The sequence below is a fragment of the Coturnix japonica genome, chromosome Z, assembly GCF_054131305.1.
Source record: "Coturnix japonica strain WE chromosome Z, WE-NBRP24, whole genome shotgun sequence".
Classification (NCBI taxonomy): Eukaryota; Metazoa; Chordata; class Aves; order Galliformes; family Phasianidae; genus Coturnix; species Coturnix japonica.
Window position 1 is genome coordinate 43754642 of NC_140702.1, and position 23358 is coordinate 43777999.

The window sequence follows — 23358 nt, forward strand, 5'->3', positions numbered from 1 at the left end:
CACTGCAATGTGGAAGTGTGATAGATAGAGAGCAGCCAGATAGATTGGCCCATATATATTGAGACATGCAGTGATACTGTCCCAAACAAGATCAACAATGTAAGTGTGGCTATATGTACCTTCAAAAGACTGTGCTAGGAGAATGAGAAAAATGAAAGGAAAAGAAGAAATCAGAGGATGAAGAGTGTGAATGACGTTTTCTTTGCAAGGCAAAGAAAATCTGGCTCGGACAGAATAAATGTGGCTGAAAAACACTCTCCACTAAGCCTTTCTATGCACTACACACAACCACAGAAAGCTTGGTGGAAAGAAATTATGTGATGATGTCACATAAGAGATCAGGAAATATTTCCAAGGCAAATTTTATTTTCTTATACCATCAGTGAATTTTGTTGCAAGCATGTGCAGTGTTAATTCTTTCTTTCAGAAAAAATATAATTAAGTAGTGATCTCGGCAGAGAAACTTAGATTGGTTTTCTCTTTATTTTTTTTCCACAACAAAGTTTGATAAATGTCTGCAGAGCATGCTGTCACTTGTATGGCAAAAACCCATATCCAGCTGGTAGATTTCCAATGTATGTTCTCTGCAGTCGCTGATACTTTTATCTTGTTCTAGTTTAGGCAAGGTACCAGTAGAGTCTAATAATGTCTTTAGTTTATCTGGAGCTATTACTGCTTGGTAGGGAAGTATAAGAAACTATGCTGCTGTTAATATGAATTGCCAACATGGGACAATAACTGCAGATCTGACTGTGTGGTAGGGACAGCTACATTTTAAAAATTAACCTAGCTTCTTGTACAGTTCTGCCCAACATATTCCACATAGTCTTAATATCTCAGAGAAATTTCACTTAGTTTTGTGAAGAAATGTTAGTTAGTTCTTCTGAATATGCAGAAATTTATGGGTTAGTGCTTAAACTACTAAGAAAGCAAGATAAGAATGGATTTCTATGTTTCTTTTCCATTTTTTCTTCTTTCTAAGGTAGTTTGGGATTACTGGGTATGACAGGCTTGCAGCAGTGAATAGGTCAAACCCATTGTCCAGGTAGCTTATGTACTTTACACACCTCTTTCTGTGAGCTGTAGATAAAGTTAGGACCTTTCACTGAAGATACAGTTAAGGAAATATATAAAATGTGCATCTATGTCCTCAGCCTGCTCATTGTTTCAGATCTGCTCCATTTCTGTCTGAGCTAGAAGATTAGATCAGCTTTGTTAGGACTTCTAAGACTGATGGCCTATCCTCAAAGCCATTCCCCTGGCATCACATCAGATTCCTGCAGATGCAGTGTAATTATTTCCGTATACCTGGACATCTGTTCTCATGCTTTTAAGTTATACATCCACCCCACAGTCTGAGTTTGAGCTCAAATCAGCTCTAGTTCTCATGTGTTTTGCAGTATCACCACAGGCAAGCCCTGTAATAAAGGTGTGCATTATCGTTTTATTTCAGTACATGGTGAATCAAGAACACATGCTGAAGACTACCTTGCCTCTCTTTGCCAGATTCATCATCAGCAATGGACTGAGGACTAAACATGGAACATTCACGATCTCCTTGGAGGCAGTTGACCAAACTTTGCCTACACTATCTAGGAACATGGGGTTAAGATTAGTGGAAGGCAATATGGTACTCCTTTCTCCTGATGTCCTGCAGCTTACAGACTCTGACACTGCCAAAGAAAACCTTACCTTCCTCTTGGCTCAGCTCCCCCAGTATGGTCATCTCTATTACCGAGGGGCTGTACTACTGCAATACAATTTCACCCAACGTGATGTGGACAATATGGATGTTGCATACAAGCACCGGGGTGGGGATTCCCAGATTGACAGATTCACATTTGTCGCAACAGATAGGACTAATCGAGGCTTCATCGTGAATGGCAGGGTACAGATCGAGCCAGTGGCATTCACCATTCAGGCAAGTGTGACCACAGGCTTAATCAAAAGAGATATATAAATAAAATGGGAAATGCAATGCTTTTGACTAAGCTCAGAATTGCTTTTTGCTGAAGTCTTTGAATTAACAGTGATATTTTTAAGCTAAAAAGTTTTCTTTCTGTGTTCAGTGAATAATTAACCTGGAGAACTAAATAATGACTACATTACATTACTCAGAAAAATTATATAGCTATGATTATATAAATGCAAATAAAGGGATTATATTTAAGAAAAGAAAGACATCCTGCTTATATTTGCTATGGTATTCTATATCAAAACCTTAGTCGCAAAGCTGAGTCCAACTGTGGTAACAAATAAACTGATGGAGCTTAAATTTGCTATGAAGAAAATGGAGAAGGACTATGGGGAATGTGGGAGACAATGAGGCAGGTGTGCATTTGCGTTTCTCTCCCAAGTATGTTCTGTCTCATGTTGTGTGAAACAACTGGCTCTCCAAACTGAGCCTCTCATGGGAACTAATACTTAACTGAGTATTGGATTTCTACTGGAATGGGCTGCTTGTCAAAGTGACTGCTGCTATCCTAAGTGGGCTGATGTGCTTTTAGCAGAAGTAGTACAGACAGAGAATGTTCTGATACTGTAAAATGAATATGCATTTGTCTAATTTTTATTTAGGTAGATCATTTGGACAAAATGGCACCCAAAATCATTCATCTCCGTTGTTTATCTGATGTGGAAATGCTGAAGAATGGCAATTATGGGATCTATATTACTTCCAGGTCCCTGAAGGCAACTGACCCCAATACAGAGGATGACAAAATATTTTTTAAGATCTTACGAGGACCTCATTATGGCTACCTGGAAAATATAACAACAGGTACTGTATTCTATAATCCCTGTCTTTTGAGACATAAAAGACCAGATTTCAAAACTTACCCTGTTAATGCTTGGCTAACACAGGAAATCAAAATTTCTTGGCAAGTGTTGGGCTTGTTTTGAATGCAACAGAAAAGCTTTTGAACTAAGAGTTTAGTCTCACATTCATCATTAAACCCTACAGAGTTCCAGAAGACTATAAGTAGCAGCAATTGAGAAACTACTTGTGGGAAAGGAAACCTGAAAGACTGCTGCAGGAAGCAGTAAAGCTAGAATAAAACAAATGTACTCTGAAATTTATGAAAAATAAACAGGTGAACTAGGTCACTTGATAAACAAGGGAACTAATTGGCCGGGGCTTATAATGAACTGGGATGTTACTGTGTAGCTATTTAAGCAGATTAAGGGAAGTTCGAAGTCCTTTAAAACTGATTTACAAAACAAAAAGTTGAAAACAGATGGTGCAAATGAACTAAATGGTTCTTGCTTAATGGGCTTTTGACTTAACTTGATGTTTCTTTTCTTTCTCAGGTGGACTTATCCATGAAGGGTTTAGCCAAAAGGATTTAAATAGCAAAGTTATATTTTATGTCATCAATCCATTGTGGGAAGTGTATTCAGACAACTTGGAGTTTCAGGTCACAGATGCCAATGGAAATTCAGCGATTCCCCAAATGTAACTTCGATCTTCAGTTTTGAGGACTGCAGTGTAGCAAATACATCACTGCTGAGGGCTCTGAGATGGCTTCTGGCTTAGAACAAACCAATCTGTGCCTCCTTGAAGCAGAGTAGAAGTGAACCTAGTTATGATTTTAAGAGCCTAAACTACCATTTCTTTCTTTAAAGAATACCCTCAGGGTAGCAAAACAAAAAGGGTTAGTTCGACTAGAGCACATTTAGAGTCTCAGAGAAACAAACAATGGAGTTTACTGTAAGTGAGTTGGACCCATAGCATTTGGAGATATGAGACAGCAGCTTATCGACAGATCTGCTGCTTCGTGAGCCTGACCCTGCAGCTGGAAGTCAATCCTGTGCTGAGAGCAAGTTGTTTCTCACAGGTCTGAGATCATGATGCTGGGATACTTATGCCAGCACTAAAAGCTAAGAGAATCATATTTTTTAAAAGAGCTCTGACAAAAGGCAGAGGGAGTATATTAACCTCTTTGTCATGTAATTTCAAAATTTCAACTAAGCATGTTATCAGAATTTCCTTCTGACACATGGTAAGCTTAATGTGCAAAAGTTGCAGAATATTTGATGCTAAAAACAAAAAAATGGGATGAAGTTCTTCCAAGGAGACAACGTTTCTTTTATTTTTTTTGCATATAGGATTGAATGTTCAATCAATTTTTGTAATCTGAAGTAGCTGAGAAAAATAACCAATGTTATTTAAAAAGGAAGGAGCAGAAAGCTGGCTTCAAGCACCAAACTACTGTGCAGAGCACTTGCTTGAGTGACAGAGATGATGCAGACTAAACAGCGGGGGACAGTGTTTCCGCAGTTACAAACTATGCCAAGAGATGTCCCTATATACAAACACATCTGAGCAAAGCTAACCGGAGCATTCCCTAGCTGCCTCGTGCTTGCTCACAGAAGCACTGATATTAAATGCATTACTAAACCATAGTGAATATGGATTGGAAGAAAAGTTTCATGTGCATGTCGATATTATTATAATGGAAAGCCAACTTTTATCTCAGTGCTGCTGGACTACATTTAGCTCATACGTGCTCTTTAGAAATAAAACAGATCAGCCTCTGCATAGGCTGTCTACCTGTTGGAGTTCAGAGGATACAGGAGGTCAGGAAGAAACTTCCAGTGGTGCTGGAGTTATTCAGCACGGAAAGGTCTAGGCTATGGGTGTTATACCTTTTGGCTTTTCTGGTTTGCACTGAGTGACAAGGAGTTGTCTTTGACTGTATATAAAATACTTAATGTCTTTAATGTATATAAGTAACAAAGCTTATTTTACTTTTTATTAAAACATAAAAGAGGGCAAAAAACCATAGAACTAGTAAAATATTTACCTTGTTTTCCTGAAACTAGTGAACATGTTAACTTGTTAAGTAGTCTGATGAAATATCACAAGCCCAAGTTTAATACTTAAATGAGAAACATTACGTGTCTGCTTAATAACAAAAACTGCACATCTTCACAGGCACACACACCTTGGTATGTTGAAATATTATTATTGGGAATCACTGTGTTTTACTTGCCAAGTGTTGCAAGTGCATATATATACTACATGTCAGTTTTGACCTGACTGTGTGTGATGGGTGCAAAATGCAGTCAGCACCGCACTGCACCCTCCACTCCAGTGCATTTTGTTGTTACCTACGCAGTCCATGCTTGAGCTATGAGCAAAAATATTGCTAAAAAACACATAGTGATATTAAAAGTTCATGATCATGTGGGGCTGCATTACTATCTGCCCAGGACCACCTGCAGCCCACAGACTGCAGGTTGGACACGTATGGTTAGACGTGTTTTAGAATAAAAGTTCAGGTTGATCTGTAAGTACAACAGTTCATTTTCTGTCCTTCTGCTTTTCAAAAGTTGATCTCTTTATTGGTACAACAGATGATTCTCCAGGATTCAGTCATATTCTCTACAGGCAATTCTAAAATTCGTTATATGAGAAGTTTTGACTCTATGTTGAAGAAAAAAGCATAGTGATTTTTAAAGGAGGAGTTAAGGGGCAAGCATATGCAAAAGCAGTAAATTCTGAGGTGCGTCCATTCAGTAGAGGAGACAAGTTGGAGCTGAAGAAGGGAGAGAGGGAGGAAATGGGGACAGACACTAGAAACAAATTACAGGGCTGAAGAGAACCACAATAAATTGTCTTGGCCTGTTGGATGCTACAGACAAACTACTCTTTTCAAACTTGCTGCAGAACATCTTTTGTTCTGAATCAGTGCTCAGGCTTTGCTTGGAGTACACAAGGGCTTGACTGGGTTGTTTTTTTTACTGATTCTCGCTTTCTAATCTGCCAAGTCACACACAAATACATTGACCAGGAGGCAAAGACTTGATATGTGTATTGGCTGGTCAAGATGTGTATTGACAGCAAAGAGGCCACCTTACAGACCCTTCAGGCAGCAGGGGTGGGGCAGCAGGGCAGATGGCTTTGTTCTACATGTTTGTTTGTTTTTTTCCTCTGCCTGCAGGCTGGAGCTACGGTGGTCTCACATTGAAATGCAGCAGACTGAATATGAAGTGTGTGAGAACGTGGGGATGGTGTCCCTGAAAATCACCAGGGCAGGACACTCTGCTGACTCTGCTTTTATCACAGTGAAGGTAAAGATGAAATGAGTTTTTAACTGGAAACTGAATAACAAGCAGTGGAGCCCATGAGTTTCTTCCTTAGAGCTGAGAGGTATTTCATTAATTAGTAAAAAGGTCATACAATTGAATCCAGGCTTCCTGGGAATTTATTCTGCCTTGTACAGATAGCTGAAAATTTTCTGACAGAAGAGTTTTGAGAAGAAATGCTGGGAAGCCCAAACTGGCATGTTTTGGAGTAGTGTTGTAGTTCTGATGAGCTTCTGTGACAGAGCAAGCTGTTAGGCTGGGTTTCCAGGATCTGCCACTCCAGATCCAGGCTCTGTGCAGTTCCTGACTGAGGGACCTGGGATCTCTTCCCCTGCCCAGGCTGAGCAGCCCAGCACCTACTGCAGCTTCAGCTTCACAGTAAGCCAGTCTCCATCTCCTTATATCTCTCTGCCCAAGGAACCCTCACACCTTCAGTAACAGGCTATTTTGTATGCTTGAAGAAATAAATTGAAAGCTGCATATTTTTATTCTTGTAAAATAGGTATTGTGCAATTTGACATTACAAGTTTTATTTTTCCTCTTAGAATGGAAGTCCCAAGATTTTCTAGCAGTCGTTGCTAGCAAAACGCTATTAGGTTCCCTTACAGTTACATGACAGACCTGATTGGAAATGTAGTTCTGTCTTCTTTCCCTTAGGAGTCAGTGAGAGTTATGCTATGACTTCAGCAGGGGCCATTCTGCCTTATCCTTCGTAGACTCCAGCAAATTCAAACACGCTGGTGTCCCTTTACATGTATACAGTCACACGTATCCCAAAGAGTCTGTTCGGCTGTCAGGCAGATCTCTGTGCAAACTCTCCTTCCCAGATCTCTCAAAGGGCAGAATGGGCAAACACAGCCTGGCTGATGCTGCCCTTCCAAGAAGCCAATATGTACCCATCCCAGAGTTGGGTTTCCAGGCCTGGTGACCAACAAAGTGATCTGATGCTGTCCAGCTGCAACCTGGGGCAAGATTTTAAGATGAGTGAATGTTTTTTTGATGGTAAGTTTTAAACCACAAGCAAGGATGAAATGACAGTTGCATATTGCAGGGCTATCCTGTAGGCCTTCATTTTGTTTTTCAGCGTAAGCACAGATAAAGCTTGGCATGTCTCACTGGGACCCCATGAGGAGACATGCTGTGCCTTCAGCACAGAGCAGAATGCATTGGTTTGGTGAAGACTGCTTAATTTCTTTGCAGGTCAATGAAATATCTGCTCTGCTGGGAAAGGACTTTACAGTGATTCCCTCCAAACTTATTCAGTTTGATCCAGGTATGAATGAGAGCACTGACTAATTTTTAAATGAATTCCCTGATTTTGAAAGTGTGAACTGTCATTTTGGAAAATGAAACCTGTTCTGTGTTCATAGGTAGAGGAATTGAATAGGAATAAAGATATCTGGGTTCGTTTTCTGGAAGTACTTTAGGTAACCTTGCTGTTGCTGTCACATTTTAGTCTCTAAGCAAAAAAAAAAAAAGATCTGGGGGAGAGCTGCATGATTCAGCACTTGGAGTTTTGGTTTCATCTGAAAAAATTGCCTTTGCCCATGTAAACAGATTATCTGGGAATGAGAACCCAGTTGTTGTCATAATAATTCCATTTGTACATGCTAGCCTGAATTTTTGGAACACATTCTGTAGGCAAATACTAGGATTTACTAGAGTTGATAAAAGAAGGGGTCCTCAGAGGCCTCTGAATGTATCCTGCAATAGCAGTAGATGTTGTGCCACCACTGCCAGGAGTAGGATTCAAATGGCTTAAAGTCACTATGGCTGCAGAGGAGACAGGGGGAAGGTGGAAATTATCCCTAATTTTCAGTGTTCTGGAACACTCATGACATCTTTGAAATGGATAAGCCACTCTCTGAGACTCTTTATTTAGTATTAGTTTTATTACAATATTATTTCTATTTAAATAAAAGAGAGAACAAAGATGAGTGATATCAGTGTAAAAAAATCAACCTTCATACCACACTTACTCAGCATTCCGGCTCTCTTTCCAATAAAGTACTGTGCAATCAGATTTATCAGCCTTTAGACTGAAACGGATAGAGATTATCAGAAAGAGATTTTCAGTGCAAGGCTTTTCCATGGAATTTTCCTTTTCTGCTCGTATAAGCAGATTCTGCAAAGCAAGGTATCCAAGTAGCTTGGTGCTTTTTCTGTTTATAGTGGTAAGCCACAGGAAAATTAACTATGAACATGGACAGGAGATGCACACTGTTTCCCTTTTGTGGATACATTCTTGTTTCAGCCAGCTGTGCTCTCTCATGTTGTCTTGTGCCGCTCTCTTTGAAAGTCCTTTGTTTAGGCTTAGCCAGGAAGGACCCTCTGGATTAGTACATTCAGGGCATCAATTTCTAATCAAGAGCTTTGATATTTATTCATTAATCATATTTATTGCATGTTTAGTAAATGTAGTTGTAAATCTGTTACAAAACTGAACAACAGCTATGCCAATTCATGGTACTGATTGGCACATTAGACTTGACTCAATAAATTGTAAATGCAAGTTAGGGGCAGGAGGAGGCCCTATCCAAGTTTGTGGGTCTGTTTGTGCTAACTGAGCTGTTCTTTGCCAGAGGATTCAAACTGAAAAGGAGCAAGGATATGGTAAGTGTCACAAGATTGTAGAGATTTTATTTCACTATGTCGCTGTTGTATCTTTGACATTAAGTCTGGATGTCAGCACTGGGTTTTTAGAAACAGTTTCCCGGATGTTTCTGTGATAGCAGTATGTACACTGAAATCAGTTTCTGTTGTGCTACCTCTGACTTTTTCCAGACAATAAAGCTTTTTAAAAAGATTTTATTTTATTTTATTTTATTTTATTTTATTTTATTTTATTTTATTTTATTTTATTTCTAATAACTATCCTGATCCTTTATGTTGAAATGATCTTTTCCCTTTCCCACTAATGCAAGCCTGAAGTTACCTGGTAAAGACAGTCAAAATTTTGCAACCAGGTGTAAAATATGTCTTCTGAGAGGCTGTACTTCAAGCTAGTGCATTCTTTTATCCTTTTGCAGGTATTTTAGATGAAGCATTCAGCATAATATCATATGCTACATTTTATCTTGAAAGTTCCAAAAATCCAAAATTCGTGTATTGTTCTGTAAACATTTTTCAAATTTAAAGCAGCTTTTTGTTACAGTATGTGCTCTCAAACTGAATCAGCATTGTTTGGGAACAAATTTGAACCTTAAGTTATTTAGAAGAACAGCAGGAGTCCAGTCAGTTGGTAGCACAACAATAGCATACACAAGCTACTTCATTCTAGCTGCAGACATGTTAATTAATATATTTCTGACACTCTGATTGATTGAAATAGCAATTAAAGAGTAATTAAAATGTTTATTTCTGTTAGGAATGTCAACCAAGATGTGGAATATAGCAATTACTTATGACAGATTAGAGGAAGATGACGAAGTCTTTGAAGTAGTTCTGAACTCCTCTGTGAATGCTGTTCTTGGCACCAAGACAAAAGCTGTAGTGAAAATTTTGGACTCAAAAGGAGGTATTCTCTTTTGATCTTCATCTTTAAACTGTGGGACAATCTTGGCTAGGTAGCTACTTATTTTCAACCACAAGTTGTTCCTAACACTTACCTTCACATCAAAATGCTTACTTTCTTTTCAGAGAAAACAAGCCTGGCAGTTGCAGACCATTTGTTCTCTCAAACAATCATATCCATCATCTTAAGAAACACAGCATGGGGAAAGCAACAAGTACAAAAAGAGAAGAGTGGAGGGGAAACAAGCCACTTTTCATAACAACATGAATTCAACTCTCATTTATTGAAGTGAAAAAAGGGATTTTTGACTCCATTAGATTTTTTCCCCCCAGTGACTGTATAACATTGGTTACACGCTTCTGAAAAAGATTGACTTTCCTCTCAAAAATGAATCTTAACAACTAGATTCAGCTCTCAGAATAACATTTTCTAATGCCTAACAATCACAATCTACAACATTACAGTGCACAGCAGTGATTACTAAAGAGTTTAGGCCTTTATTTCTTTATTATTATTGTGTTTTTCAGTAAGCAAATGCGGTGCCTAAAAGCTTACCAAAAAAACAGCAGAAAAATACAAGTGATTAGCAAAGCAGATGAATCTTGTGAAAGCTGAAGTATGTTTTCCCTTCTGGCGCTTACTGAAACTATATTTTAAATGGATGTGCTATAATGAATGAGGCTTGATTTTACAAAAAATAAAATAAATCATTTTAAAAATGCAGATTTAGTTTTTCTCATAATATAAAGATATTCATTGACATGGCTAGATTGAAGGAACAACTATGTCCAAGTTTCTGGATAGGAAATTGGCTAGTCATTATGGGAATATTACAAATATTAGTTAAAGACACCCATCCTTGCCCAAAAACTCAGCACTCCAAACCCTAATTTATGCCTGGAAACTGCTATATTCAGCAGATGTTTGGTAGGGATTCTGATCTGTGATTAGATAGACACAGTACATACACAGATTGTTGTAGTCATAGACAGTTTTAATTAAGGAAACTTCATAAAAAAGGATGACTGAACAAACAGAAAATCAACTACATCAAGTGAAAGTATCTTCCAGCTTCTAATGACAAGCTGTTTATGTGGCCGTGTCAGTGTGACCAGTTGTCTGCTCATGTAGCTAGAACTGACCATCTGCCATTTTTTATGCTTTCAGGTCAGTGCAGTTCTTTACATTCTTCCAGCCAAAGCAAGCAAGACTTCTGGAGGAGAGGCACACTGTCTGCAGTTTCCTCAGGTTCCTCATCACCTCCCAGGCCTGGCAGTGTTCACCTGGAAGGGATCCCACCACCTCCTTCCAAAAGGATGAGAGAGCACAGAGGTGACACACTGCAAGAGCGCAGCTTGGCATATCAGTCAAAGGCCAGGCTGAGAGTGACTGGAAATGGCAGAATAGTAAGAAACTTCTTTTGTGATTTAGCTGATTTATGAGTTAATTTGTATTTGCTGTTCTCATTTGCTTGTTCTGTTTTTGCAGTTACTATGCAATAACTACAAACAACCTGAGTTTGCTTTGAGTTTGACCTAAGAGTTGTATAACTATTTAAAATACTTTGGGAAGGGCAGGAGGGGCACAGGAATGTTTCCTGATTTTGAAGATCTATGTATGTATGAGAGAGGAATAAAAAAAGAGTTGGCCAAGGAAACATGCAGCAAGCAACATCAATAATTGTGTAGGTTCTGATCTTATCTAAGTTGTGGGTCAGCTAGAAGAAAGGCACTGAGTTTCACTGAAATCTCTAGCATCATTCTAATATGGAAACTGTAAGTCTGGTCTTGAAGTTGCATGGATGAAAATATTGTTATCTTAAGCAGGGTATAGTTACTGCCCATTGAATTTTCCTGTTTAAGTAAAGTTAGTTTCACTAGGTGCTTTAGTCACATTCTGATACTGTGATTTTAGAAATTAATCTGATTATAAGTGCACTTCTAAAGTGAGCTGTTTTCAGAGGCCATCAATTCCCTTTTTCAGAACTAAACCAAGATATATTGTGCATGACTTGTAACCTATACTACATAGTAAATCTTGTATGTTTTTTTTTTTCTCTTTTTCTGTTATGCCTAAATACACCCATCTCATTCTTATATTCTATCCTTTTTTTTTTTTTTTTCCAGGTTCATCCTTCATCTGTATTTAGAAATGGAACAGATGTGGTTTACAAAGTAAGAGTACAATGAGTATTGGTATGATTTATTTCTGATTCTGTTATTTCCTGGCTTTATGTAGACCAATGCTTTATTTTTCTATGTATCTTTTTTTCTCCTTTGTATAATTTGATTTACAACAATTTATATTATTGCTCGAGTGGATTGCTCGTGGGCAGGAGAAGACAGTATTCCAAAGTTGCTTGTAAGTGCTAACTCTCTCTTTTACCCCTCCTGTTTTGCTTGTTCCTGATACTGTGAAACCAAGTACCATGGGATGGTATCGCTCAAAATAGAGGATGACACCTCATCAGCTAAAGCAAACAAGAAGGCTGAAGTGTCAGTAATTAACCAAGCACAATCACAGATAAATGCCATTTCCACTAGGAAGACAGAAATCCCACAAGCTGATAAGGCAGAACTGGCACCTGAATCAGGCTCAAGACGTCAGGTATGAAACCTTTTGTTTTCACAGACATTTTTACCATCTGTTTTCAGTCGTGCTCTTTCCCAGAATGAGTTAACACCTCTGAGGTCTGAAGCCTGACTCTTTCTGTTCCAAAACAAAGTTTAAACAATACACAGACAACAGTTCAGTCCTTAAAGAGTTTTCATGTCATTAAGTTTTATAATGAGCTGTTTCATCAGTTTCATGTAGCTTGTTTTGTGTAATTATTTTCTTTTGAAAGTTCAAATGTCATTCCCTTTTCCAGGACTTTCACTCATTTTCAAGGGCCTGTACAGCAGATTTGAAGGGGCTCATGCATTATGAAGAAAGCACTCAAAAGTTATTTCAGTGTGATGGGATAGAATGGAAATTTTGGAATTCCCAAAGCAAGGTAAAAATGTCATGGGTATGCATCTGAATTAGAGTGTGGAATCTGCAATAAGCAAGACTTTGAAGTTATGGATTTGCAAGGAGATAATATGGATTATTGATTTGCAAGGAGATAAAAGAATTGACCACGGGCAGGTCTGCTGTCACCAGAAGAGATGATTCCCAGAGACAAGACGAGGGCTTTATGCTAGGGTTACCTTTCATCTGTCACCCATAGGTGCTACTATATAAACCAAGTGGGCACAAATGTACTGATACTTCTGGGAATAATCAGTGAATGAAGTCTATCATATAAATGGTGTGATTTAATAAAGCCAGATAACCTAGGCACTCTATAAGCATACATCCTCTCTCACCACTTACAATCTCATAATGAACTGTGCTACGCTGCATTCCCTACACAGACCACAGGAGCCAGAAACATTATCCAAACTAATTTACACTCTTGAGAAGATTTCTGGATCTGAGACCTTATGTCAGTTTTAAGCTACTGATAACAAATAATAGGATCCTCCAAGAGACATGTCGTTCTTTACATCTTTTAATTGATGTTTTAGCTCTGCTGACGTATATCAAAGTCCATTTCAGTTGGAACAGAGTGGTCTTGCAGCTCGGAAAGCAAATAGTATGCTGGGCTCCATCAGAAGAGGGGTGGCCAGAAACAAGGAGGTGGTTGTCTCTCTCTACTCTGCCTTTGTGAGGCCCCATCTGGTGTACTCTATCCAGGGCTGGAGTGCCCAGTACAAGAAAGAAAGGAAGCTGTTGGAGAGGGTCCAGAGGAGGGCCACAAAGATGATCAGAGGGGTGGAGCACCTCTCCTACAATGACAGGCTGAGGGAGCTGTGCTTGTTCAGCCTGCAGAAAAGAAGGCTGCAGGGTGACTTCATTTCAGTCTTTCATTACCTAAAGGGAACCTATAAACAGGAGGGGAGTCAACTCTTTGAAAGTGTAGACAACAGCAGGACAAGGGGAAATGGTTTTAAGTTGAAGGGGGGAAGATTTGGGTTGGATGTCAGGGGAAAGTTCTGTACTAGGAGAGTGGTATGGTGCTGGAACAGGCTGCCCAGAGAGGCTGTGGATGCCCCATCGCTGGAGGTATTCAGGGCCAGATTGGATGGAACCCTGGGCAGCCTGGTCTATTATTCAATGGGGAGGTTGGTGGCCCTGCCTGTAGTGTGGGGGTTGTAGATTCATGGTTCTTGAAGTCCCTTCCAACCTGGGCCATTCTGTGATTCTGATTCTGTGATTCTGTGATCCTGGAGAGGCCACATGCAGCACATCCAACCTCCAGCTTGATTATTAATGTGTAGAGCTGACTACTGTGAGTAAGACATGTTTTTCCTTCTCATCTTTCATTTTAGGAAACAAGCATGAAAAAATGTCCCTCTGGATGGCATTATCATGATGGCAGCTGCTATTTCCTTGTAGTGAATCAAAAGGTCACCTGGGATACTGCTGCTCAGGCCTGCAGAGAACAGTAAGAGACTTTTCCAAACAAACATTTGCTGTGCAGTGGTTGTTTTCCTTCCTAAGGTTGTGCTGATTCAGCTAAGTCCCACTTCTGTTATGCTGCACGGCACCAGAGTGATTAAACAAGCTCTAGGATTATGACCCGGTGGAAAACAGAAATATTATTACATTACATTTTGCTTGGTTATCCTATCTTACTCACTACATTAATTCCTGTCTGTTTCCCACTGGGAGGTGCATGCCTTAGTGTGGGAGAAGAGAAATATGGCAAAAATTCAGCCTTCTCTGATCCACTGCTTCCTTTGCTCTACCTTCAGGTGATAAAAGTAACAGCACAGTCCGCCAGCTCCTGTGTTCCTCATAGTATCCTTCTAAAGAAGTAGCTCCTCAGATTCTGTTACTAATCAAAAACCTTAACATTCAATCTTACAGAAAAATTCTGTCTGCTAAGGATAAATGAAAACTAATTAATTATTATAATAATTGTCTCAAAGAAGGAGGCAAATATAAAATTCACCATACAAGCTAGTCTTGATCTTTGGAGGCTTGCTTTGTTGTTTTGGTTTTCAGAGTTTAGGACTGAAAGAAATGCTAGCTGTGGCAACACTGAGCTTGCCCCACGATTTTGTATGTTCTGTATCTTGTGCTGAATTCTGAGGCCCAGATTGAACAAAACAAGGGACTTGGATAGATCGCTTCCATTGCTCTGTGAAATCAAAACTGAAACATAGATAGACTGGACATGAAAGAAACAGAATATATTCATATATTCGGTAAGCAGCCAAAGAGCATGCACGGAAACACAGACCAGCAGGCATAACAAAACTTGATTCATTCCAGTCAGTTATATAACCTTATTTTGTCTTGGTAGTGGGCAAATGGAAACTCTACCTTCTAGCTGATGGAAGATACTTTTATGGAAACTCACCACAAATTTCACATTGTTGGTTATTTTACCTAACGATTCAATTTGTCCAAGTAAAGTTGTCAGCTGTGAATATTCTTTTTTTTTTTTTTTTTCTTCTTTTTTTCTGAAAGACTCTACATTCAGTTGCTTCCTGGGGAATTCTCAGTGAATTAATCACATTAATGGCTGTGAGGTGTTCCCATTTCCTAAAAGAGTGTGTTCCTAAGGACACATACTGTTTGTAGGAGATAACTTTGTGCTGAAGGCTACAGTGTGTAATACAGAAGTAACAGTAAGTTAGTGACAGCGTGAAACAGCCACACAAAGAGTCAAGGCATATCACAGTCCCCAAGCAAACGAATCCTAGGGCAGTGACAATTTAATTAATGTCAGATTACCACAGACTGGGGAAGCTTTATCACGGTAAATGAAATACTCCTGACCTCCACCTGGAACAGATTTACAAAAGTACAACCCCAGGCACACACTTAAAAGTGTTGCTAGAAGATAACTGAATACTTATTTTGTGCTTTTGCTCTCCTCCCTGGGCCCCCCATCATCCATCCCTTCTAGTTCTGGTGTTTCTGTAGTTAATATTCCTAATACTTCCACTGTAGTCATTTAAATGACTGGTGTTTTCCAGCAAGAAAATGAAATGAGCATGGTTGCCATTCCTCTGTTTTTAGTATATCATACAAACAGTAGATACTGAATTAAAAAAAAAAAAAATAAATAAAAAACAAGCACAGAATAATTCATATTTAGACAAAAAAGATGTTATTTTCAATTCCCATTCAATTTTGTTGCTGAACTTTTGAAAGTATATAAGACAGGAGAAAAGCACACTGTTAAAGATGGAGTAGTCTGCAACTAATCAATCATCCCAAGTTGATGGACTTGAGACCAAACTATTCGGTGAAAACAATGCTTTTCATTTGTTGTGGTAGCAGTTACTGTCTGGATGTAACTGTATGCACATGGGCTTATGCAAACCTGATTGGGCTTCTTTTGCTGTATTTTGCATCAATGAGCTTTGACATGCATTGTTTCCATTTGTTACAAATGGCATACCAGTCTTTGGTTGCCATATGCAAAGGTAAAAGACAACAGAAATATGCGTTTGTTTTGACTCAGATTGCTGTGTGCCATGGTGACAGTGAAACTGAAAACAACTCTCAGCTCATTGCTCTGAAAACCTTGACCTGTTTCAAAACCTCCTCCAATACATTGGAGGGAAAAGTAAATTCATTTCTCTAGATTCATTTCTTAGGGATGAAGAAACTCTTGGCAACATGAAGAGAAGCATCTGAGGGATATTATGGCTCAGTGATCACAAAGCAGCCTGATTCAGCAGCCATTTTGGTCATTTATGCTGCAGTTCTTGTTTATCCCATAGGAACACTGTTTCCATAGGCATCAGTGCAGTAGGACTCACTGACAGGAGATAGTTTCACTGCTGCCACTGAGGGGACTCTTCACTGGAAAGACAGAATCCACTGTTGCTTGTTTTGCCCTATTAGTCAAACCATGCCTTCGTCTCCCTGAAGTTAAATAATTTTTGAGAATCTAAGTATGATCCAATTTTCAATCTTTTACAAACAGCTTATTAAGGAAGGGGCTGTTCTTTTGTTCTCTGTTTGAACATTAGCAACACATGGCTTCAGTCCATGGGAATTACAGGCAAAGCCATAGTACCATGATGGTTAGATTCTTCATGACAACTCAGCAATGCATGATGTAAAGAGTATGGACCCTTCTGCTTTCCTTTCCCAATGCTGTGCTAGTTCTCCAACTGATTTAACTTGCATTATTGCCAGTGACTTCAGCACAGTGACTAAGATACCTAGAGTCATTTTAAAGGCTGAGGGTGTCTTGTCTGATTTTCAAAAGCCACTCCAGAAATGTAGGGCTGCTGTAAGCTCTACATCATGTCTACCAGTCTCATCTGAATGTTTTGATTACAAAGAGGTGTCATAAGCAACACTAGGCAGCTATTTCAGGGCACCGGGATTACTCCCCAGGCAGCCAAACAAAAGCCTGTGTTAATGAGAGCAGAGACTTTCAGTCACTTCCCCCTTCCTTCACTGTCAGCTTGGGATGTGAATTTACTGTAGCAGTTCATATCAGGTGTCCTCCCATGCTGTGAAGATCTCCAATACTATTTGAGTGTGCTTTTGCAGAAGTTCAGTTTATAAGAGTGGTACAAAGCTGTTTGAAGCGTACTGCTTAATTTAATGTAAAATCAGGAAAGTCTGCATGCTAAATGTTTTGCATATAACTTTTGAAGCACAAAGGAATGATTTGCAAATGGACTGACCTAGCACAGGAATCAGTACTGTGATTTATTTTATTTTTACTTGTTGATAGGTGGTTTTTTTTTTTAGGTTTTTTTTTAAGGGAGGTTTATACATCTCAATAAATAACATTATCTGTTTAATGGCTATAAGTCTCTTAAGAGTGGGAGTCAAAGGGTCGTGGCCAGCCTCTTTTCAACAGTGTGTGGGGACAGGACAAAGGGAAATAGCCATAAACTGGAGCATAGGAATTTCCACAATAATATGCAAAAGAACTTCACAGCGAGGGTGATGGAGCACTGGAACAGGCTGCTCAGGGAGGTTGTGGAGTCTCCTTCTCTGGAGATATTCAAGAGCCACCTGGACGACTACCTGTGCAGCCTGCTGCAGGGAGCTTTCTTTGGCAAGGGAGTTGGACTCGATGATCTCCAAAGGTCCCTTCCAGCCCCTACAGTTCTGTGATGCTGTGATTACCTTGTCATTTCCTGTGTCTGGACATCTAAGGGCACAGGTTAGTCAAATTATTGTAAGTGGTACTTCAGAACTGCTTTCATTTCCCTACAATACAGCAAAACCCCTTACTAGGTGTAACAATTACAGTGCTTGTTCTCCCTTCAGCCATGCATTTCTCAGACTGTATTTAGAAAGCACTCTTATGGAGAAAAGATTAGATAACATTATAATTATTGCAGTGCTTTCTCAGTGCTGAAGTCTCTCTGTGGTACTGGAAATGAAGTAAAAGTCTGAAACTGTCATTGCTCAAACCACCCCTGTATATAAAAAATATGTAGTCAGTAATACAAATTGACACTTGTTATTTGTTTTTAGTTTTCCTAAAGCAATTTAAACAACAGGGATAAATGATGCTTACCTAGAGCAAATGACTTAAGTTCTGGTGCTTTGATTGTCCTTCAGCAGCAGACAGATAAAATGCTCTGTTTTTGTTCTTGCTTAGCTAATAGTAATGCCACAGAGGCTGCTAAGCAAATTTGTTCTCAGCCCCAGCTTCAGAAACTGGTCAGACACAGTCATTGCAAATGGGAGTGATATTCTGCTGCTGAACCAGTTACCCTGGGAGCATGCCCTGAATAAACTGCTCTGCTTTCCTGGATATTTTATTTGAGGAAGAAGAGGCCAAAACATTCCAGGAGCATTTGCCAGAATAACTGCTTAGTTCCTTTTTCACTGGAAACTTGGTAGATGGACACGGTGGTTGGGCTCAGAGAAGTGGAAACTCTTGTGATGTAAGGGGATGGAGAGTACATGCTAAACTTTGCCAAGAAGCCTGGTCAGAGCCTCTGTAGTGAGCTGGTAGGACAGCACTGCAATCATCCAGTGGAACTTGGGGAGCCTGTACCATGACAGGGTGCACAATGCCTGATCCCTATTAAAGGATGCTTCTAACTACTTTTCTGCAGGGTCAGTGTACTGACCTTTTTGTGTTTCTGAGGCCACCCCTGCACATGTTTAGCTGTGAAAAGGAAATGCCAGTAAGATTCTCTACTCTTTATTCTTTGATGGTGCCAGATCTTAGGAGGCTCTTGGTTGGGCCTGTTACTGTGCAGTTCCTGGTGTAGGGCAGACATGATTGCACAGTGTGAGAGCTAACATAGAGATGTCTTGCAGGCCTTGGTGTACTTGTACAAAGTGGAGTTGTGGACCCACTGTACAAAGGGGCATAAGTCATGTGCAGTTTCACTTGACTGTAGGGTAGGCCTTTGCAGCAGGAGCATACCATCTTGCAGGTCCTCATAAGGAACAGGAAGGAATACTAGAAATGCATAGAGCTGAGCTGGCGCATTGGTTTCATTCTAAATCTGGTTAATACCAAACAAAACTGCTAGATCTGAACTGAATGCATAGTCACTGCAAACAACTAGCAGTATTTCTGCACTGCCATTCTACATCAGCTGCCTAAATTACACAGACCTGAAACTATATTATTTAGAGATTTAGTTTCATCATAGCACAGTTCAGAAAGATTGGCTGAACTACCAAACTGGAACTAGTAGTTTCACTGCTAGGTGAAACTGTATCTTACAATGACTTGGATTTTTATTGTGGAAGATTATTATTCTAGAGAAAATAATGTATCAGTGGTTGTGCCAATGATTTAAAACATAGTTTGTTTGAGTTACATGTCCTATTTACATTTATTTCAGTTGCTGATACAATTTTTCCATTAGCAAATTAGAAAAATCAGTCAAAGACTTCGGTTCTTCTACAAGTAATGTTAAATGTTCATACAATTATTCTTTCCTTACAGTACTGAGTTTCCTGTAAAATTTCAGGTATATGCTTTATATTAGTACTTCTTGTTGATAAGTCCATGGGAGATGTCTGTCACTCTGTGGAATTCTAATTACTTCATCCTCTCTTGTTGATCCTAGATACCTGGGGAGTCTCACAAGTGTGGCTAATGAACAACACATGCAGTGGTTGTGGGATTTCGGTGGGAGGAAGCCCTTTTGGATAGGCAAGTACATCAGTTGACAATAAAGTCTGTTTCCGCAGAAGTCTGCAGTTTCTCTGCACTTTGGAAAGAAGAAACTGCAATAAACATTTCAGCCCAGGATTCAGATATAGCATTGTAATCTACTTTCTGCTGCTTTTGGTATTTCAGAGCAGCCAAAAACGATCAATTTCCTGGCTAACTTTTTTGTGTCAAAAAAAAAAGTTTATGAAGTTTCACTGTTGCTGAGGTGATTTTTTATTCTATTTATTTATTTATTATTTTTTGCCTTGAAACCTTTCCCATTTTAAAGCTAACTGGAAAATCAATGGCACCACCTTCAAAAACTGCAATCAATTGGAATCATGTTTAATGGTATAATGATTCTATTGATCTGATGGAAATAAACTCCTCTAATGAGAATGAAGACTATAAACCCATTGTGTCAAATTTCTGATCGTAATCTCTTCTAGCTAAGAACACAGGTCCCATTTGAAAATATGCCACCCATTTTGGTCTTAAGAACTCAGAAGCTAAGTGAAAATGCATGTTTTAATATGTGTTAACTAATATGCTTTCAAAAAGGTGAATAGAATCTACAATGATCTGCAGGATTTTATTTCCAGGTGAAATCTGGATGAAGTCTGAAGCTGTAACATATTTTGTTTGGCTTCCTAAGCATCAAAAGAGAAACTTGCAAGATGAAAAGCATGCAATATACCACAGAAAGAAAGGAAGTATTTTAGATCCAACCATGAGGAAAAGGATATTTTCTTGTATTCAGATGAATCTAGTTACCATACAATTATCAAGTGTGTTTTGCTTATATTCCTCCAGATGTTGTTTTTTTTTTCTTTCAGCACAATACTGTATGCATTTTAAACAGAAGGACAAAACAAACAAACAAAGAAACAAACAACAACAACAACAAAAAACACACAAAAAAAACCAACCAACAAACAACAAAACATACTTCCATTGGCATAAGGCTGTGTAGTTGATGAGTGTCACTCATTTGTTCTTACTGATTTCACACAGGCTTGAATGATCAAATCAATCCTGGACACTGGGAGTGGAACGGAGGAGAACCTGTTACCTACATAAACTGGAGAAGAGGCTCCTATCACTTTACGAAGAGAGGCAACAACTGTGTAGTGGTGCAGAAGAGAGGAAAATGGCAAGCAACTGACTGCAGGAAGGCCACACGGAACAGCTATATATGTTCAAGAAAGCTGTAAAAAATGGGGATACTTGCTAAAGCATGTAGACATTTGTTTTGTTTCTGTCTACTTATCTGCAGACAAGTGAGGGTATGCAGATAGAAAACTATCTTAATTATCACCAAAGATTATTTTATATGCTGCCAGAGATGCAGATGCTTTGGACTCTTACCAAGAAACAGAGGTCAGTTGTAAACAGCAAGTTCTGGTCAAGGCTTTGATCTCTTTCCAAATACATCTATCTGTCACTTGATTCACTTGTGTTTTCACACTAAAGAACTAGACCTGACAGCCTACATAAAATTTCTGTGTAAACATACTTATTAAAAAAATCAGTCTCAAAGACTGACTGTAGGTTGGCTGATACTTTAATTGAGTTGCAATGAAAACTGCAGTTTTGTCCTGCAGTCACAGAGAAAGAAAGACAGCTTGGGACAGAAGTGAGGGCAGACTCTGCTGGCTATAAACAAGTTCTCTTGGTTGAGGATGGGAGAGAGACTATCAGAATACTGGTGCTTCTTCTGTGGATGCCCTACTACAATGTTTTACCAACTTGAGTAAAGCCTTTTTATTCCTTCTCTGCCGATCCAAGAACAGTTTCAGATCCAAACAAATCTGCTCACACAGAAATGCATGTCATTTGACATTCTGTCTAAAATCGTGCAATGCTTTTTGGAGTTCCAGGATATCATTTTTGCAGTGTAATTAAATAATGTGGGCTCTCTAGATCTAATGCTGTCTCAAAGACTGACTTACACATGCACACAGAATTAATACAGAAGCTTAATCCCAGAATAATATCATGAGATATTCAGTGATACATGAACATCAATAGGATTAGTATGTGTGTATAAGCCAATGTAACTGTGAGACTCACATTATACTAAAGCAGCTATGGATTTTGAAAAGTATTAATCTAAGTCCTTATTAGGGATTTAAGGTTTTTAAAAATAATAATAAAAAATCCAGATTTAGTTCAATGAAAGACTAAAAATCAGCATTTAACAGGAAAAAAAAAAAAATAAAAAAGCCAACCAGCTGCCCGTAACTTTCCATTTGGTAACATTTTGACCTGTCAACAGACTTGTTTTAGGACCTTCATACTGTCAGCCCTAGAGTTAAAACAGAAACACGTCCTGAGCTCCCTAAAACAAAATGAAAACTTCTTCCAAACATTCCCTCTGCCCACCAGGAGTGTGTGACAGGTGGTGTGGCACAGCGTATGGAGAATTTGCCCTGTTCCATATGAACTCTCAGTCCTCCCGTCTGCCTGCCTGCTGCCGGCAGTTGATTCTGTCCATGCCCTCTATAAGTTATTCAGTTTGTCCAGCCTCTGAATCAAACTAATTTGTGCACTGTTTTCATCTCTGTTCTTTCTAAGGTTCCACAAAGTCTGGTGAGGGAACAGTTGCAGCAGAATCACCTCTCTAGGCTGAGGGACAACATTCTGAGTTGTATTTATCCCTCCTTCTTGTCCATGGTATGTTAGAATAGGCATGTCAGTAGCTGGGAACTCTTGTATGTAGTGAGGACCTTTGTGAAGTTGCTATGGTAAACAAGCACAAGTGCATCACAAGCTTAGACAGAAGACACTGGACAGAACCTTATCACCCTTAATGCTAACATCAACAGATACAACCTAGCATATTTCCAGGACTTTTTTTTTCTGTAATCTTTTTGCCAGGCCCCTAGACACTTCTATAGACAATAACACTTCTGCTTAAGGAGTTACATAAACTAATGCACATATGCTGATTCAAGAATTCCCCAAACCATGTAGCTTCTGAGTACATGTCTAGGCCTGTTTTTACTTCTCATCATTTTCAATGAAAAAAGCCAGTAAGAGTCCAGTAAAGCACATGTGTTATCTCTGATTTTGTTATGGAATCACAGAGAATAATTACTAAGAGAACATGTTAAGATAACCAGAAACTTTTATTACTTTGGGGATTTCCTTCTGTGTTTATTGGTGCTATCTTTATGAAACTTATGTTTAAATACCTCTCCTAATTATTTAAGGAATGACCATAACAGAGAGGCAATTTTGGACTTACAGTTTTTGTTACTTGACCAATAAGTAATAAATGGCTAATGCCTAGACTGAGAAAACAAAGATCTCAGGTTTTTGGATTTTGTTTGGATATGAAGAGGGGATAATTCTGCATTGTACCTTTCTTAAAGTACCTTAAAGTGATTGAAGTATATGAAACCTTCACTACGAAACAGATTGTTACTTCTGCAAAATGTATGTGTTTACTGGTTTCATTAAGTCTACAATGATGTATTCATTAATAAAGCTAAGCCTGTTCTATGATACCACAAGGACATTTCTAACTTGAAAGTCTCCTGAATTGTTTTTCAGTACAACAAACTACTCTGAGCATGAGCATTGTCTGTCTTTAGAAATGAAATATTTT

At 38.9% G+C, this 23358-nt stretch overlaps 1 protein-coding gene across 6 annotated transcripts in view; it reads left to right on the top strand.

Annotated features, from left to right (window-relative positions):
• The window catches only part of FREM1 (FRAS1 related extracellular matrix 1), a 65708-nt gene extending 42433 nt beyond the window's left edge, over window positions 1-23275 (top strand). For 4 of the 6 annotated variants that reach the window (XR_014939088.1, XR_014939089.1, XM_085527951.1 and 1 more), the window contains one exon: window positions 1454-1686. Coding sequence is in view for 4 of the 6 variants with exons in the window: in XM_085527951.1 (XP_085384077.1) it covers window positions 1454-1463 (10 nt within the window). In the remaining 2 variants the exon portion in view is untranslated. Of the gene's footprint in view, window positions 1-1453; window positions 1926-2581; window positions 2780-3309; window positions 3455-5945; window positions 6076-7290; window positions 7364-9457; window positions 9608-10771; window positions 11011-11730; window positions 11779-12028; window positions 12212-12473; window positions 12600-13959; window positions 14076-19659; window positions 19746-20759 lie in introns of those variants that run through there. The other 2 variants (XM_085527949.1, XM_085527950.1) reach the window with 1 other exon arrangement.
• Window positions 23276-23358: the final 83 nt, after the last annotated feature.